The sequence below is a fragment of the Enhydra lutris genome, unplaced genomic scaffold (assembly GCF_002288905.1).
Source record: "Enhydra lutris kenyoni isolate GAN:26980312 unplaced genomic scaffold, ASM228890v2 scaffoldscaffold5, whole genome shotgun sequence".
NCBI classification, from domain to species: Eukaryota; Metazoa; Chordata; class Mammalia; order Carnivora; family Mustelidae; genus Enhydra; species Enhydra lutris.
In genome coordinates, this window is record NW_019154089.1 from 45754493 (window position 1) to 45772140 (window position 17648).

General features: G+C 40.4%; 1 protein-coding gene across 1 annotated transcript in view; it reads left to right on the forward strand.

Moving 5' to 3' along the window:
* Positions 1–17648, forward strand: part of LOC111141198 (3-oxoacid CoA-transferase 1) — a 125956-nt gene that overhangs the window by 5340 nt on the left and 102968 nt on the right. The window contains exons 2-5 of the mRNA XM_022493605.1: positions 2441–2549; positions 3675–3765; positions 12141–12276; positions 15386–15535. Of these exons, the coding sequence (XP_022349313.1) occupies positions 2441–2549; positions 3675–3765; positions 12141–12276; positions 15386–15535 (486 nt within the window). The remainder of the gene's footprint in view (positions 1–2440; positions 2550–3674; positions 3766–12140; positions 12277–15385; positions 15536–17648) is intronic.

The following is a 17648-nucleotide window of genomic DNA, read 5'->3' on the forward strand; positions in this document are numbered from 1 at the left end:
AGGAGAAATGAGTTTTCTCTTAACTTCCTCTCTGTAGGATTCATGTTTCTCAGTTTACAGATAAGTAGTTCAGGGTTATTTTAACCCCTGACTACTTAGGTGTAGAAGAGTTCTTTTATTTTCTTCCTCCTGCTAAGGCACTGACTTTTCACCCCTTTTTATTTGGTAAGAGATACAGATTAAGATTCGTTTATTTATTTATTTATTATTATTATTATTTTTTTAAGATTTTATTTATTTATTTGTCAGAGAGAGAGAGAGGGGGAGAGAGAGCAAGCACAGGCAGACAGAATGGCAGGCAGAGGCAGAGGGAGAAGCAGGCTCCCTGATGAGCAAGGAGCCCGATGTGGGACTCGATCCCAGGACGCTGGGATCATGACCTGAGCCGAAGGCAGCTGCTTAACCAACTGAGCCACCCAGGCGTCCCAAGATTCGTTTATTTATTGCATGTTTTTGCATCTTTGACTTTTTCCAATTTTATTGAGATATAATTGGCAAAACAATAGTGTATCAGTTTAAGGTGTACAGAGCAATGACTTCTCCTTCACTCTTTAGAAAGAGGACAATAGAGTTCTTCATGAAAAAATAGGGTGTTCATAAAGATTTGTTGTCTGTAAATAATGAAATTGGAGTAGGATAAGATTGAGGGCTTTTAAAAATCATGGTGAGGAGCAGATTGTGGTAGAAGGACGCTGTGATGAAGGCTAAAATCCGGGATCTGGTCTAGCTGTAACACATTGTTGGGTACATTTCGAGAACTTGCTCAGTTGCAACAACTTGACCTGTGAAATGAATTGGTTGGATTAGAATATCTGTATCTTTCTTTTTCTATTTTTGAGCAGATACCCTCGACTTTATTTTATGATTCATCTTTTGGCCTCTTTATTGAGGCTATTGAACTTTTTATTTCCAAGATTTAAAAAAATATATATTTGCATGTGTACCTGTGCGTTTAAACAGAATCCAGTAAACCCTTGCTACTGAGGATAGGACAGAGAACTAAGCTCTCTGCAGCTCAAGCTTGTTCCTTGTTAGCTCTGCCGCCATGTATTTCCCACCGGGAAGAAACAACTGGGAATAGACAACTCTCTTCACCAGACCTGAACCAGGGTTGAATTTAAAGGGACAAAAGTAATCTAGGTAACCTCTACTTTGGCAGATCTCATTTGACCTTCAGTATTGTTCTCTTAAAGGAAATAGGCTTTTGTACTATTGGATACTTTTTATGAAAGAAGTTTATAGAGGAAGAAAAGAATGCTAGAAACTCCTTAATGCCTTTACCTTGACCCCACAGGATGTCTGTCAAAGACCAATAAGGCAGTGTGTGTGAGCCTACATTTATGAACTTCTTGTGGTGGCAGCATATGGGGAGTCAGGAGCCTTTCTCTTTGCTCCCTCCCTTTTTAGGTTGAATATATAATAAGAGTAAAGGAGAGGTGATAATTATTATGAATGATTACAACATATCAACTCTAATTATCTCCTATCCATGTTGTGGATGAAGCATAGGGAGGGAAACTGTTTAAAAACAAACTGATGACAAATGTTCACTAGATAACCTGTTATGCGCCTAAACAGGTCACTGTGGTAAGACTAGCCATGCCTTCCTTGCAGATAATAGTTTGCTGTTTTTCTCAGCATCTATAAACTCCAAGCCTTATGGGCATGGGTCTTATGTACTGTTCCTTACTTGTTCCCTTAGGAGGCATTTGTTGATTAAAGAATGGGTCAGGGTCCAACTGTGTATTTGTATGTTGGTCGCTCTGTACCTGATTTCCCACAAAGCAGCAGTCATGTCTTAATATTTACTAGATGGGAATAAACAGCAGAATAGTTGACACATAGTACGTTCTCAGTGAATATTTGTTGACTGAATGCAAGGTTAGCTCGCTATCAGAAACTGATGCATCATTATTGTGAATCTGAGTCCCAGTGTATGAGCTGTCTACTTTTAGTCTTTTGGGTGGCCACAAATGTTGGCCACAGAGTTTTCCTTTATACAATGGAAGACATTCATCATGATCACAAGGGAATTCTGGTGATAATCTACAGATAGAGTATGTCTTTCCTACTACTACTTCTTCTTCTTCTTCTTTTTTTTTTTTTTAAAGATTTTATTTACTTATTTGACAGACAGGGATCACAAGTAGGCAGAGAGGCAGGCAGAGAGAGAGGAGGAAGCAGGCTCCTTGCTGAGCAGATCACGGGACCCTGAGATCATGACCTGAGCCGAAGGCAGAGGCTTTAACCCACTGAGCCACCCAGGCACCCCTATGCTTCCTACTTCTAAGATGAATTACTTGCAGCCCCACTCTTTGTTTCAAAGAGCAGATAGTAAAATTATCCTTGTATATATGAAAAGTGAATATGTTGGTGTACATACAAAATAAAGATATGTCTCCAAATGATGATTCACTTAAAATTTTTAAAAATGTTTTAGGGATGTGTTTGCTACTTTTCAACCAGCATGCGTCGCCACACCAAATTCTATACAGATCCAGTGGAAGCTGTAAAAGACATCCCTGATGGCGCAACAATACTGGTTGGTGGTGAGTAATAGTATTGTTTTCCTTTTTATGATGGTAACATCCTTATGTTTGTAGCAGAGCAGGAAATCACAGTGGCAAAGCTGTGGAATTAGAAATGCCAGTTATTTTATTACTTATTTTATTAGTTTATTTTTAGTCATTTATTGCATGTTATGTAATTATTTTATTATGTAATTATTAGTGTCCTCATCTTGAAAACTCAGCAGGGTTTAGCACTTGGTGTTTTACTTTTTCGTTTTGTGTTTTTCCATTATTTTGAAAAGCTCAAGTTTTAAATAGTGATGTCTTGTTAGCTTTGAAAACATTCCTAGATCCTCGGGAATTCTGTTTAACTAAAACATTGGCATTGATCTCATCAGCCCTTACCTAGCCACTCCTTTTATCATTCCTCATTTTAGGAGCTAGAAAGCATATAAGCATCTGTCTGTTGTCGAGGCCTCTGGGTTCTATTGCTGCACCTTGTTTAGAACCACTGTCTCACACTCGTTAAACTTGCTGCCTGATTGAGATATATTTTATATATATATGTATAATTTTTTTTTTTTTTTAATTTCTAGAGCTTGGTTGCAGGAATCTAGGCTGGTTTTTAGGGCTGCTGTTCATTCATTCATCTGCCCAGTCATTGATGTCCGTTGTAAACCCAATACTATTTGACAAATTGCAGAAGTTATAAAGAAATAAAAGTCATTGGTCTGGGCTTCCTATTCTGCAAAATCTACTCAGGCATTTAAAACAAACATGCTTGAAAAAGTAACTGTATAAAGGTTGAATTCTAAAGGTGGACAATAATAGATGTGCAGTTCAGTGCAAGATGTGTGATGTGTAGCTATGTTAACTGATTGTACCTGGCTTTATTCTTAGCATTCAAAGGTTTTACAGTTATGTCTGGTGCTATTTAATGGTGCAAAACATTTGGGTAGAGCTATGTAGCCACTTACTGAGTTGTTGAGATACATCTGTGTATTTTGCTTAATAGATCTAATATGCTTAATAGATCTAATATGCTTAATAGATCTAATTATGTGTGTGTGTGTGTGTGTGTGTGTGTGTGTGTGTGTAAAAGAATAACATACATTTCTCTGAGAGAACATCACCCTTTTCACAAATTGCCTTTTTCACTTACAGGTTTTGGGTTATGTGGAATTCCAGAGAATCTTATAGGAGCCTTGCTGAAGACTGGAGTGAAAGGCCTGACGGCAGTCAGCAACAATGCAGGGTATGTGTGCCTTTAGAGAACAAGTGACTTGAAAGAAATGACAGTTCTCTATAATATTTATACAAAGTTCATGAATGAAATGAAAAATTTCCTCATTTTATGAGCAGTATGCTCAAGCATGAAAAGATAGTTTTTAACAAGCTCAAGAGTTGGAAGTTACATTTCTTCAAATATTTTTGGTACCATCCTTCATAATCATAAGTAAAGCAGACTTGCATAAATTTATATCTTAGTCTGATGTGCTTTTATTTTTCTAAATTCCAAATGCATTATTAAAGTTAAAATACAGATTTTCAAATTGAATCATGCATTTTATAATTTAGAGATGTCCCTTTATGTTACTATAAGTCATTATATATAGAGGAAGATTTCAGTTTTAATTTGTTTCAAGTCTTTCGGGTATGCCACATTCTAGAGGATATATAAGGAGGTCACTTACCATTAAAAATGTTGCTGGTCTGGGTAGAAGGAGGAGGATATGCAGCTAGCACTTAAGACAGTAGGATCTCATATCAAAATGGTCAACAATAGCTGTAACAACAAAATATTAAGATATATTTTGGGGGTGCCTGGGTGGCTCAGTGGTTAAGTGTCTGCCTTCGGCTCAGGTCATGATCCCAGCCACCTGGGATCAAGCCCCACATCAGGCTCCCTGCTTGGCAGGAAGGCTGCTTCTCCCTCTCCCACTTTCCCTGCTTATATTCCCTCTCTCACTGTCTTTCTCTCTGTCAAATAAATAAATAAAATATTAATTTAAAAAAAAGATATATTTTGTTATGAAGAAAAAATTCTATTTTTATATAAGATGATAAGTTATCAGCTCTCTTTCAACAATGAAAGACTTTAAAGATCTTTAAAAAATTTAAAAACTAAGGATGCTTGGGTGGCTCAGTCAGTTAAGTGTCCAACTCTTGATCTTAGCTCAGGTCTTGATCTCAGTCAGGGTAGGTGCAAGTTGTGCATTGGGCTCCATGCTGGGCGTGGAGCCTACTTAGAAAAAAAAAAAACAACTAAATTGGCAGTTTAGCCAAGTACCAGAAATGCAATTAGACTAAATAGTGCTAGCTATTCAGGACATGAACCTAATCCTACATTTGTGCTCATTCTTCCTTTGCTGAGTTTATTTACACTATTGTTTGCATCTGGAAGGCTTTCCCACCTCTTCTCTGTATATCTACATCTTTCCCATTTTTCAGGATCCAAATCCAGTTACACATCCTCAAAGAAGCCTTATCCAATTATAGAACTTCTCTAGCCTTCATTGATCTTGCCCCTTTCTGAGTTCCTTTGGAGACTTCTAGCCTTTCTTCATATACCAAATTGTATTCCTTCTCCAGTATATATTATGGACTGATCCTTTTGCTTAAAATAGTTTTCTCTTCCCTACCAGTGCTGGAGCTGGATGGGATTGTAGAGGTCATCTGTTCCACTTCCCTCATTTAACAGAGGAAATTCATCTGTAAATAGAGAAGTAACTTGTTCATGATCACTTGATATTTCTTAAACATATCCCGTGCTTTTTGAGCTTACTTTGTATTTATTAAAAATACTTTTGACTACCAGTACTTTTCTGGATAGCTAAGTGCTCACAAGGGGTGGTGTAAGTCAATGAAAATCCTTGATAGAGTAAGTACTGATAACCGTCATAGAATATGAAGAAAGCTCTTTGCACACCCTCACTGACAGCTGATACTCTTAATTAGGTGGGTTTAAGGCCTAGAGGTCTACAGGAATCAGAGTTTTGTTCTGGCCATTAGATCAGATAAATGAGGAAAACTTAGCACTGCTTTGTTGGAGAAACAGATGATTTGGATTATGGAGTAAATGGAGAAAACTTAGAATTAGAAGTAATAACTGCTTTCTTGGGGTACCTGGGTGGCTTAGTCAGTTAAGCATCCAGCTTCTGATTTTGGCTCAGGTCATGATCTAGGGTCCTGGGATCAAGCCCGTCATTGGCTCCATGCTCAGGAGTCTGCTTATCCCTCTTTCTCTGCCCCTTCCCCCCTATAATAAATAAAATCAAATAAATAAATAAAATATTTTTTTAAAAAAGTAATAACTGCTTTCTTATTTAAGAAAAGGCTTTTTGGGGCGCCTGGGTGGCTCAGTGGGTTAAAGCCTCTGCCTTCGGCTCAGGTCATGATCCCAGGGTCCTGGGATCGAGCCCCGCATCGGGCTCTCTGCTCAGCAGAGAGTCTGCTTCCTCCTATCTCTCTCTGCCTGCTTCTCTGCCTACTTGTGATCTCTGTCAAATAAATAAATAAAATCTTTAAAAAAAAAAAAAAAGAAAAAAAAAAAAAAGAAAAGGCTTTTTATGGAAGGGTCTACCTGAATTAGAAGACCTTCCAAAGCTCAGGGCTCTGATTGTCTGTGTTTATTTTGTTTTGTTTTTAGTTATCATGAGACCTGTTGCCATAAGGTACCACTTACCTTGGTGTGGAGTATTAACTATTAGTCTTGATGAGATAAACCTTCCCCTTTAGGATCACTCAGATGAATTAGGACTTTGCTACAGATTGATTAGGAAAGTAGGAAAAATAGAAAATACGCTTTTCACTGATTTTTTAAAGAAGACTTTGACATACGAATTACAAGCCCATAGGAACTAAAAGTTTTACAGTATACTATATATCAACCAATTAAATCGGAGAAGTAAGGGAAGAAGAGATGTATTTTATTAGTCACGCTCATTTCCTCATTACAAGATTATTTTAGATGACAGTTCTTGAAGGTGGGAATTGAGACAACTAAGGACAGCCCAGCTTCCCTGTGGACACCTGTAAGTACCATGTGGTAATACATGTGCCCTGTGCCTGTGGTGACAGTGCTATTACTTATATGTGCTTTATACTAGTCAGCTGTAGGAATTCTGTGAGGACCCAGTGAGCAGTTTTTCACTGTAAATAAAATTTCTGTTCTGTATCAGCGGTTTCGAGCCAGGAAATAAAGGCGGTGGCTCCTTCGCTGTGCCGTCTACTATTTGTTGAGGCAGCTGCAGGTCTGAAGGGCTCAATGGAGAGCTTAGGCCATCTTGTCTGATTATAAGCATTCCCCCAAGATTTCACTATTTTATTTGAGAAGGGCTAACCACTTCTGAGGATGTGTACTTGAACTTCTCTGCTCAGCTCGTGGAAATGAGTGTTCATTTGTTCCAATGATCTGTGACCTATGTTAATGTGCTGTCCAAATACAGCACTTTCTTTTGATATTCTTGGTATTATCATAGTAAGTACACACTGTTACTGAGATTTAAGCATGCCTAAAAGGAGAGGAAATAAGAGAAATACAGTTTGGTAAATGGCTGCAAATTCATTTTTATTAGAGTTTTGTTTTGACAAGAATTACCAATTAATGAGATTTCAGAAAATGAAATGTTGATTCAGAACATGAAAAATGTTTGTGGAACATTTGTGTCTTCCATAAAATGCTGTTTTGCTTTACATGAATGTATGTATCTCTTTATTGAATTCTTGACTTTAGACTTCTTTTACCAAAATGTTTGAAACCTGAGTTTGTTGTACCATAAGAGAATGGTCAAATCTCCTTCGGGGTGCTAGGAAAATGTTGGCTACTAAAGGCAAGCAAGATAATCTCTTTGAAAGTCCATCAAAATTACCTTTAATTTCAGAGAGCTACAAGATGTCTCAATGTGCATGTTTCTCTATTAGAAATACACGTTTCTCGTTTGTAAAAGATGACCTGTGTCTGTCTTCTCTCTTTATATTGTAAGGGGTTTGCCTTTTTCATTTTTGTATTCTCAGTGTCTGATACACAGTAAAGAAGGGATACATGTTTGCTGAATTTGTGAGCTGGAACGTTATGTGGCAAGCAAGACACTCTTACTATAAGCTACCTAACAGCATTTTTTGAGTCATGAACACTAACTTTGCACCTGGTCAGGGGGAAGCCTAGGCTGAGCATCTTAAGCACTGCTAGGTTGCCAGGCCAGGTGCTAATCCAAAAAGAAAGCAAAGGCCAAGTATATACATAGTTTCCAGAGCCAAGATCAACAAATACAGAGAGGTCGTCTCCAAACAGTTAAGTTCAAATGTGTAATGGGTGAAAAGTCAAACAGAGATCCATGAAAGAGTGTGTAATGGGAAAAATCTCCAAAGTCAGTGACCTGGGCAAGTACGTTATGGTTGGTTTATCATATAGACCGGTATACTTGGAGGGAGGTTTAGGTATTTAAGACTACAGGAAGCAAATGGACTATATTCACTTTCATGGATTATTTTATTATTACAACTTTATTTAGACAGGGCTCCAGAGGATATATCAATGGTACTTTCATATTGGGTAACTGAAGAGAGTTTACTAAAGGGACTGTTTTTAAAGGAAGGGTCAAGGTTGAGGGAAAGCAGTATTAGTATTGAAGTACCCTGGAGTTAATAACAGAGGAGTGCTGTTACCACCAGCCTCAGGCCTGAAGAATGAAGACAGGGAGCTGCCAGGACCTCTAAGAAAGCTTTATGGTGAGGGCTGTCCTGTGTGCTGTAGCTTGGGAGGGAGTCAGGGTAATATGAATCTTGACATCCTTCTTGCACCTGGTCAGAAGCCAGAGGGCAAGGGAGTCAGTCTACACAGTCTGCCATCCCAGTACAGGGCAAGCTGGAGATGGACAAATGGATCTAGAGGGGCAAATAGAAAACATCCAGCATAAGAACTTTGCGATTTTCATTTTGAGCCAGTGAGGAGAGGGGAAGTGAAATAAAGCAAAAAATTCATTCAATGAATGTTCCATAAATGTTTATGTAGTGACTTCTGTGTGTTATGTAGGCTTGCAGGTGCTTGGGGGCACAAGAGTGAGCAAAACAGACCAAGTTCCCTGCCTTCGTGGACCTTACGTGCCAGTGTAAGGAGAGCCAGGCAATAAATAGTAAACATAACAACTGAATTTTCCAGTATGTTAGGTTATAGTCTATGGACAAAAAGAAAAAGAACAAGAGAGGGGAACTGGGAATGTGAAAATGGACAGGCAGTTTTCAGTATAAAATCGGGCACTCAGGGAGGGACTGACTCATTGAGGTGATGGTTGACTGGAGACTTGAAAGAAATGAGGGGTGAGCCTTGCATTACCTGGGGGAAGAGTTTCAGAGACAGGTAAAGGACAGCGCAAAGGCAGAAGAAAAGTGAGCAAAAGGGAGGTGGGAGGAATGAGGTCTGAGATGTCAAGGGCATCTCATCTTATGGGGCTGTGCAGGCCACTCCAGAGACCTCGGCTTTTACATGAACAGATGAATGCCAGGGTGGCATTATGGGCAGAGTGGTGACGTGATCTGACATTTTGTTTTATTCTTAAGGTTTTGGCCGCCATTTTGTGAGTGGATTGCAGGGGGCAAGAATAGAAGCAGGACAGGTTGCCATCTTTAGGCAGGAGATGGTGCAGGCCACACAGGAGAAAGTGAGACATGCTCAGATTCCAGACAGATTCTGAAGGTAGAGTCAGGATTTTCCCATATAGGTGATGTAGACTTAGAGAGAAGTGACAGATCCACGGCCATTACTTCTGTACTAAAGATCTGCAGGGATGGGGCAGGCAGGCTGCAGGTGTAGCTGAATTTAGGAGAATGGAATTGTTAACCTGAAGAACTGAAGGCCCAGCTAGGTATCAGTTAGGAGTAAGTAAAAAACACAAAAAACAGGGCATTGGGTGTGAGTGTGAACTAATTTTCCAGGAGAGACAGAGAATCTCTGGTGATGTGGAGCCCTCTAGTGGCCAAGCATATTATTAATCTCCAAGGAATTCTCTCTGTATCTCAGAAGCACACTCTTGAAAATAGTTGTGTGGGTTGTAGTTTTCTTTTGAAACAAGTAAGAATAAATCATGCAGCTATTCCTTTTATACTCACAGTGAGAGGGAAATGTTATCAGACTCAGTATTGGAAGGCTAGAACTATAAACTAGTTTAGCAAATGGTTGATAGTTACCTGGACTACTTTGAGGTTGTCAGTGTGCCCAGACCTCCTGGTCTAGGTTAGAGGCTTGGAAGTGATACATCCTGGGAAGCAGGAGTCAGTTGAGCTGGGATGGGCACTTACGGGCATGAGGAGTGTGAGGACGGATAGCAAAGTGAAGGTGGGAGACAAGGAGGTTGTTAGGAGAAATGTCAGTGGTTTGTCACAAAAGGTACCATACTTATCTCTCCTTAGGTCAAACACTAGGGACCATAGACTAATTTCTCACCAGTCCATTCTCCCATGCTGTTCCATTGCCAAAGCCAGAATTCTGGACTGGGTCTGTGTCTATGTCAGGATGGGCAACAAACCTGTGATTTATTCCCCCCAAATATCCCTTGATTTGTCCCCTTTTTCTCCCCTTCTGTTGGGGCTGCCTTAGACCATTGTCTACTTATTTGGATTATATCAAGCCTCTTAACTGTTTTCCCAGCCTTTTATCACTGAACCTCTCCAATTGTATACCCCGTTATTTTCTACTTAAAATTTTTCACAGGGTCTCCCATTTCCATCAGGATGAAATCCTGATTTCTTGGTATGTGACACCTGTGACAGGTGACAAGCTGGCCTGCCTTCTACCTCTCTTGCTCCCTTTTGCTTTCATCCATACTGCAGTCACACTCAACATGGAGCTTGTCCCACCACTGTGCACCTTTGCAAAGCTGCCCACCTGCCTTTTTGGATCATTGCTTCCACACCTCTACTCTGCTCTCAAAGTCTTTTATCTTCAAGTCTGTTCAGGTGTCATTTTCCATAAGCCTTTTCTGGACCTCTTTGTCCTTTGTCGTGTGACTTCAGTGTTCTCATAGCCCTTGATGCAGACCTCTTAGCACATCTCCCCTTCTGTTGTAATTATAGTTTTACATGTTTATCCCTTGATATCTCAGAGCCCCCCGTGGCCCAAGACCTGGGATACTAGCCCTGGGTGGGGGGGTGCGGGGGGGCAGTAAGAACTTAGTAAAGGACTGTGGGATAAGTGAACCATGTAGGTGACCGAGGTTGCAGAGAGGAGAGGCCGTCAGAGCACTCGGGGAATTAGGAGAGAGAGATCATAAAAGAAGGCTTCTATTTGTGGGAGGTGTTCTGGGAGGCTTTATCAGTGTATTTCTGTCTTTTAAAAAAACCTTATCATAGTATTATGTAAGTAACACAGGAAAGTAATAATATCACAGGTATGAAGTTTGAAGGATCTTTACAGGCTGCAGACCCATGTAACCAGCCCCCAGATTCTTTCAGTGGAACATGACCAGTACCCCGGAAAGTCCCTCTCACGCTCTTTCGAGTCATTGTTCTTTTTTCCTACCACTGAACTTGAGCATTATCCTCACTTCTGATCGTATCCATTCGTCTTGTGTGACTTTGAACTTCATATAGAAGGAATAGTTCAGTAAGTACTCTCCTGTGGTTCTTTTGCTCACATTTTCCCTGTGAGAGCCCTCCATTGTTGCAGGGGTTGTAGCTGATTCCTTCTCACTGCTCAGTTTGTCTGCTCTGCTGTGGAGTAGTACTGGGGAGGCTCCACGTTTGACCAGGATAGTGCGACCGAGTATCCTTGTCTCCTGGGGAACATACTTATGCATTCCTGTTGGATGTAGCCCGAGGAGGAGAATTACTGACAAGGTGTGTCCGTATGTTCAGCATCTATAGATACTGCTGTTAATCTTTCAGAAGTGGTTGGATCAGTTGACATTCTTTTCTTCATGTGTGAGAGCTCTGGGTGTTCCACATTCTTACCAGCATTTGGTATTTACTTTTTTTTTTTAATTTATTTAAAGATTTTATTTATCTGTGTGTGTGAGAGAGAGAGAGAGAGCACACAAGCAGGGGGAGCAACAGGCAGAGGGAGAAGCAGACCCCCGCTCAGCAGGGAGCCCAACATGAGCCGAAATCAAGAGTCAGATGGTTAACCAACTGAGCTGCCCTGTTCTTCTCCCTTTTAAGTATGAGAATGCATGTTCACTTTTTAGGACAGAATGAATTTCTCTGTTTCCAGTGCAGGTTAAGAGAATGGCGTTGCCTCTGCATTTACGTACGCCTTCAGAGCATAGAGCAGGATCCAGTCTGCCTTACTTCTACCCTATTATCACTTGGGGGCAGTGGAAAGAGTGAAAGGTGTAGGGCAGACTTGTAGGACTAACGTGGGTTTGAATACCAACTATGTCACTTACTGCCCAAGATATCTGTTGGCAGAAATCACTGACAGGTCTTGAGTTTTAATTTCCTCAGCTGTAAAATAAGAAAAGAATAGCCACCTTGCAAGGCTCTTTGGGTGGTAGGAAACTACAAGAGAACATGGGCTCCCTGCCCAGCAGAGAGGATTCCTTTGAATGAATAATACTCCATGTTTTCAGAAGTCAGGGATATTAGTGTTCTAGCCAATGTTCCTTTGATTGCAAGTTGCTTGCATTTTTCCTCTAGGGTTGACAACTTTGGGCTGGGCCTTTTGCTTCGATCCAAGCAGATAAAACGCATGGTCTCTTCATACGTGGGAGAAAATGCAGAATTTGAACGACAGTACTTAAGTGGTGAGTTAGAAGTAGAGCTGACACCTCAGGTAAGAAAATTTCTGTGCTTCTCTTTTATAATAGTAACTTAGTTTAAAACTTCCCTATTTCCCTCCAGGAATTTTGTTTTGCAAGAGAGGTAAGGCAGAGAGTATGTGATTTTGCCAGGCCAAGGAAATTTGTTTGTAGGTCACACCTTTGGATTGCTAGAAGCCCAGTAGCCTCTGTTGCTGTGCACTGAACAAGGGAGGTATTTCTAGTGAACTATATCCAGGCTACAGGGTAAATTTTTAACTTTGGCACTGCGGTGTGCCATTTTTCTTGCTGAAATGCTTGGGGGTTGTCCCAAGAGTCCGTTTCTGTGAAACATACAATTAGAAATATGTGAGGAATATGTTCTTGCTGAGATATCAGGAAAGTGAAGTCCTTGGAGGGTGAAACTGGCCATGTCATGGAATATGCTGGAATCAGAGCCCAGGTCTCCAGGGAATTGATGTTCCTTACCAAGCAAGCAATTACTATACTTAAATCCAGCAAGTTTCCATTCATTTCAGAAACTGTGTCTTAACTGGCTAAAGAGTTTGTCATAGAGGAAACTTTTTGAAGCCATTTGAGTAAAACTAGCCATTTGAGTAGAACATAGAGGAAACTTTTTTAAAGCCATTTGGGTCTACAGGTTATCTGCATTGGTCTTCTTAATTTGACATCATCTGCCTTCATCTCTGAAATTGAACCCACCACTCTGCTTTATTTTTGTCAACAGAGTTATTGTTACCACCGACTTCACTAAATCGGTGATAATGTGAGATAGCAACATTTTAAAAATCAATGATGGGCTCCAGTATAGGCTTGTCCAGAAAGAGTACACAGCAGAGAACTTTTCTACCTGAGGCTTCACAGCATTATTCACATCACAGCCGATCATCCTGCAGTGCTGGCTATTGTGCTTGTTGTAAGCCTTGCACTGTGCCTGGTCTTTATCCGGTTTTTATTGAAAGTTTCTTGAAAATAATGAAAGGTATCCTGTCTTAGTCTGCTTGCAAGGCTATTAAAAAATACCACAAAATCGGTGGCTTGGACAAGAGGAAGTGATTTCTTATTGTTCTGGCAACTGGGAAGTACAAGGTCAAGTACAAGCTAATGTGATTCTTGGTAGAGAGGAGGCGGGGGAGGGAGAGAGCAAGAGCAAGTAAGGACTCGGGTCTGTTACTGTAAGGACACTAATCTACTGGATCAGGGCCCTACCATAGGACATCATTTAGCCTCAGTGACTTCTGTAAAGCCCTGACTCTAAATATGAGTCATGTTGGGGGTAAGTGCTTCACCACGTGAATGTGATGGGGACACAGTTCAGTGCATTGCATATACTTTTCCTCTTCACATTATAGATTGAGATACCTTTCCCTTGGGTTGTGGAGACCTTGAAAATAACCTGTCAATTACTTCTGTTATCTTTTACATTATTCCTTCTTTTGTCAGAGGGCGTATACATGGGAATTCCTTAGTATTTCTTTTATGTTCCTTCTTTAAACTGAAAGAGATCAGTGTCTCTCTCCCCAGCTTAGTGGCAGATAAATAAACATTGGCTCTGGCAACGTGTTTTGTAGCCTGTAAGCCAGAGAAGTGTTGATGAAGTGGTAGGGATTAGGACTCCTTTGGGGTTTGGATGTAGGGGGTTGGTTGTACCTGCAAAGAACCTGTCTGTAGAAATTGTCCACTTTTAGGTCCTTGCCCATGTAGATAGAGAGCAGGAATAAAGTATTCAGGGAGGGCAGACATAAAAAATATTTTATAGTTGGGTGTATTGTTATGGTTGATTTGATGATTTAATCTGTGAATGTTATTAACTTAAAATACAATACAAAACGGAGTTATCTCTATTAGATAGAATAAAGAAACTGTTAACTGGAAGACTGTCAGTTGTGCCTCAGATCCTGCCTACCCCAGATTATCCCACCTACTTCTGACACTGTATCTGATGTCCCAACTTTCAGTCCCTTCTTTGAGTTTAGTACTTAAAAGGACCCAGTTAAAGTAGAAAATTGTTTTCAGGTTGAGATAATTTCAACATAATATTATTAAGACCTAAACCAGTTCTTACTACTGATTGACCAGTTATGTAGTATGAATATGACATAGCTAGACTGTAACAATGGGTTTCAGGGTTAGGGTGGGTGATTGGAGATATTTAGGGCCAGAGTTATTCCGCTATGGGAGAACTGGGTTGGAAAGTAGTTGGGGGTAGGGGGAGCTAGGGAAATCAGGTCTAGACCGCTGGTACCTAGGAAGGGAATAAAGATGATCAAAAGAAGATCCAAAGAAATTTCGCATACAGTTGTTTCTACTCTGAGATAAAATTTGAAGTATTCTTAGCTTTTAAAAACCAAATTACCTGTATGTTGTACTCTTTGCCTAACTTTTGATTTTTCCTTAGATAATGTAGTAGATAAAATGCTTATAAGAATATTTTATTTTATTTTATTAAAGATTTTATTTATTTTATTTGACAGAGATCACAAGCAGGCAGAGAGGTAGGCAGAGAGAGGAAGGGAAGCAGGTTCCCCGCCGAGCAGAAAGCCCGATGCGGGGCTCGATCCCAGGACCCTGGGATCACAACCTGAGCTGAAGGCAGAGGCCTTAACCCACTGAGCCCCCCAGGCGCCCTTTATAAGGGTATTTTAGATAAACTCTTAAGTAAATGAATATATTATTATTATCTAATAATGCATTGTTATGCATCATAAACTTCAGGCTATATTTGCGTAGGGCACACAGTAAAACACAAAATTTACATACATGTTTTTAAATATATTTAGTGATATATATCAGATTTGAAAATTGATTTTAGAATATTACAAATAAACTGATAGAGAATATGGTGTCAAGAGAGCAGTGGGAGACCAGAAAGCTGAGAGCACAATGATGCAAAGAAGCAGTTGCATTTGAATGTGGATTAAGAATTGAGACATTGTTGTCTGGAGGGACAATACTTGTTTTCAGTTAATCCAGCATACAGTGGTAGCGAAACACACTGATAATACAGGTACTGTTTAGAAAGAGAAGCCTCTAGAGAGAGGAACCGTGTCTGCAGATGTTTCTGTACCTGCACGGAAGTGTGCTTGATGAACCTCTTATTGTGTGTTGGTCGCTCACTTGTAGGGCACGCTTGCAGAGCGGATTCGTGCAGGTGGGGCTGGAGTTCCTGCATTTTACACCAGCACCGGGTACGGGACCCTAGTGCAACAAGGAGGGGCACCGATCAAATACAACAAAGATGGCAGCATTGCCATTGCCAGTAAGCCAAGAGAGGTAAGACTTGGCCCTTCACCCAGGTGACACTGGAATACCCCCTTTTATAGCTTAGGATTCCAGGTGGACTCAGTGGGTAGATAAGATAAAATCTGCTGCGTGTGAGAAGAGACACTGTTCTCCATTTATGTGCGTTTGGCACGTAAAATTTCTACCTAAAGCTGAGCATCTGCCAATAATTAAAAATCACATAGAGAAACCAGAATAAGTAAATGAGAAGAAAAGAAACTATGTATGTGTGAGTCAAGATTAGTTTTATGGTGGGTTTTAACAAACGTAGGAGCATTTATAACTTCTGATCATGTTCATGTGGAAAAGAGAGTAGGTGTATGATATATATTGTATTAAACTTTTAATTCTCAAGCCCTTTCTAGATGTGGGTGAAGGAGAAAAAAAAAAGCCAAGGACATCACAGGTTTGTTTGTCTACAGTTCTGAAAAGAAGGGGTCAGTTGTAATTACATAGTAAAACAGAGCATTCATTCTGTCTCCTTTATCCTTCATTTTGTATACTGGACATACTTGAGCTGACTGAATAATTTAGTTTTATTTAAAGTGCTGGATAGGATGGAGTGCCTTTATACTGGGTAACTTCACTCACATATTAGAAAAGAATATGACTCGACATACAGGTATTTGAGATACTCAGATTTGAGCTAGTTGTAATAATTACACAGGCCAATATTCCATTACTGTATTTTTAGTCCCTCTCCCTTCCCCCAGCCATGTGGTTGAAGAGCATTAGTTTAGGCTGCAGAAATGCTGAGCTTAGCTCTAAGGAAATGACAGCTTAGTAAATCAAGGAATCTCTTACCACTTGCTTTTTGTGGTTTTTATAATTTTTTTTCTTTTTTTTGCTTATAGTGATGTAAGTTCTGAACCTCCATGTTTTGAGAAAAGATAAAAAGTCATTGAACATGCCCCTTGCTGTTCAGTGTTTGTCTCTAGCAGCGTCCTCCATCTGGAGCTTTTCCTTTCTGCTTAGAATGACCTATATTGACTCAAAGCTTTGATTAACATTTTTTTATATTCTATCTTGTTTCTTTCTTTACTGCCTAATTAGGTTTAAAAAGTTTTTGACAAAATAAGACAGGAGCCTAATTTTTAAGATGGATCTTAGTAATTAGATGATGCCCAAAACAAGTAGGTTAATACTTCAAGAGTTTGCTAGAAGTTAGAGCATTAACTTGCCCTGGGAAAACCTAGGATAGACTGGAGTCTGTCCATACTTGGGTATGGTAGAAAAGGGGATGATCTAGACCAAGTCCCCGACTAATGGAGGAACTGACAAGGACTGAATTAATAAACACAAAATGTCAATAATGAAAGTGCTGTGAAGAAAAATCGAGTAAGGTGTAAGGGCAGGGAGAATGGTCACTGACCAGGGAAGGTGTTCCAGATTGGGTCACGGGAAACCTCTCTGAGGAAGTGACAGTTGGTAGACATCACAATAAAACAGGAGAATGAGTGGGCAAAGATTATTGGGTTGTGCTCTGGTCAGAAGGAAGAGGAAGGACGTGGTCCTTAGGCAGGCTAGCCCTGTTTGTGGAACAGCAGGGCAGTGAGACTGGAACAGAGTAAATGAGGCAGAGAACAGTATGATGGGAGGCTGAAGGGAGGTGTGAACCAGATCACATGAGTTTGGTTTTACTGAGTGGTGAGAGGACAGCAGAGAGTTCAGAGGTGGGAGGGTGATGTGATCTGAGTTACATTTTGGAAGGATCACTGTGGCTGCCTGGTAGAGTTTTTTGGTATTCTAAGAACAGAAGCAGTGAGCAAGTGAGGTGGTTAACAGCAGAGCTTGTGGGAGATGGTTGGAATCAGGACATGTGTTGATAGCAGAGCTAGCAGGATCTACCAGAGGATTGCCTGTGGCGTGTGAGGAATGGCCAGAATCAAGCATACTGCTTACTGAGATGGGCAAAGTATGGGGGTAATCAAAGAGCCTTGTCAGGGACTGTGTGCATTTGAGACATCCTTTAGGCTCCAGCGGAAGTTGCTCAGTCATCTCCAGCTTGGGAAGGGTTTAGACCTGGGATAGGAGCCTTGGGAGTCTTCAGCATGTAGTATTGAAATCTGTGAGGCTAGCTGAGTGCCTAGGGCTGGAGTACAGG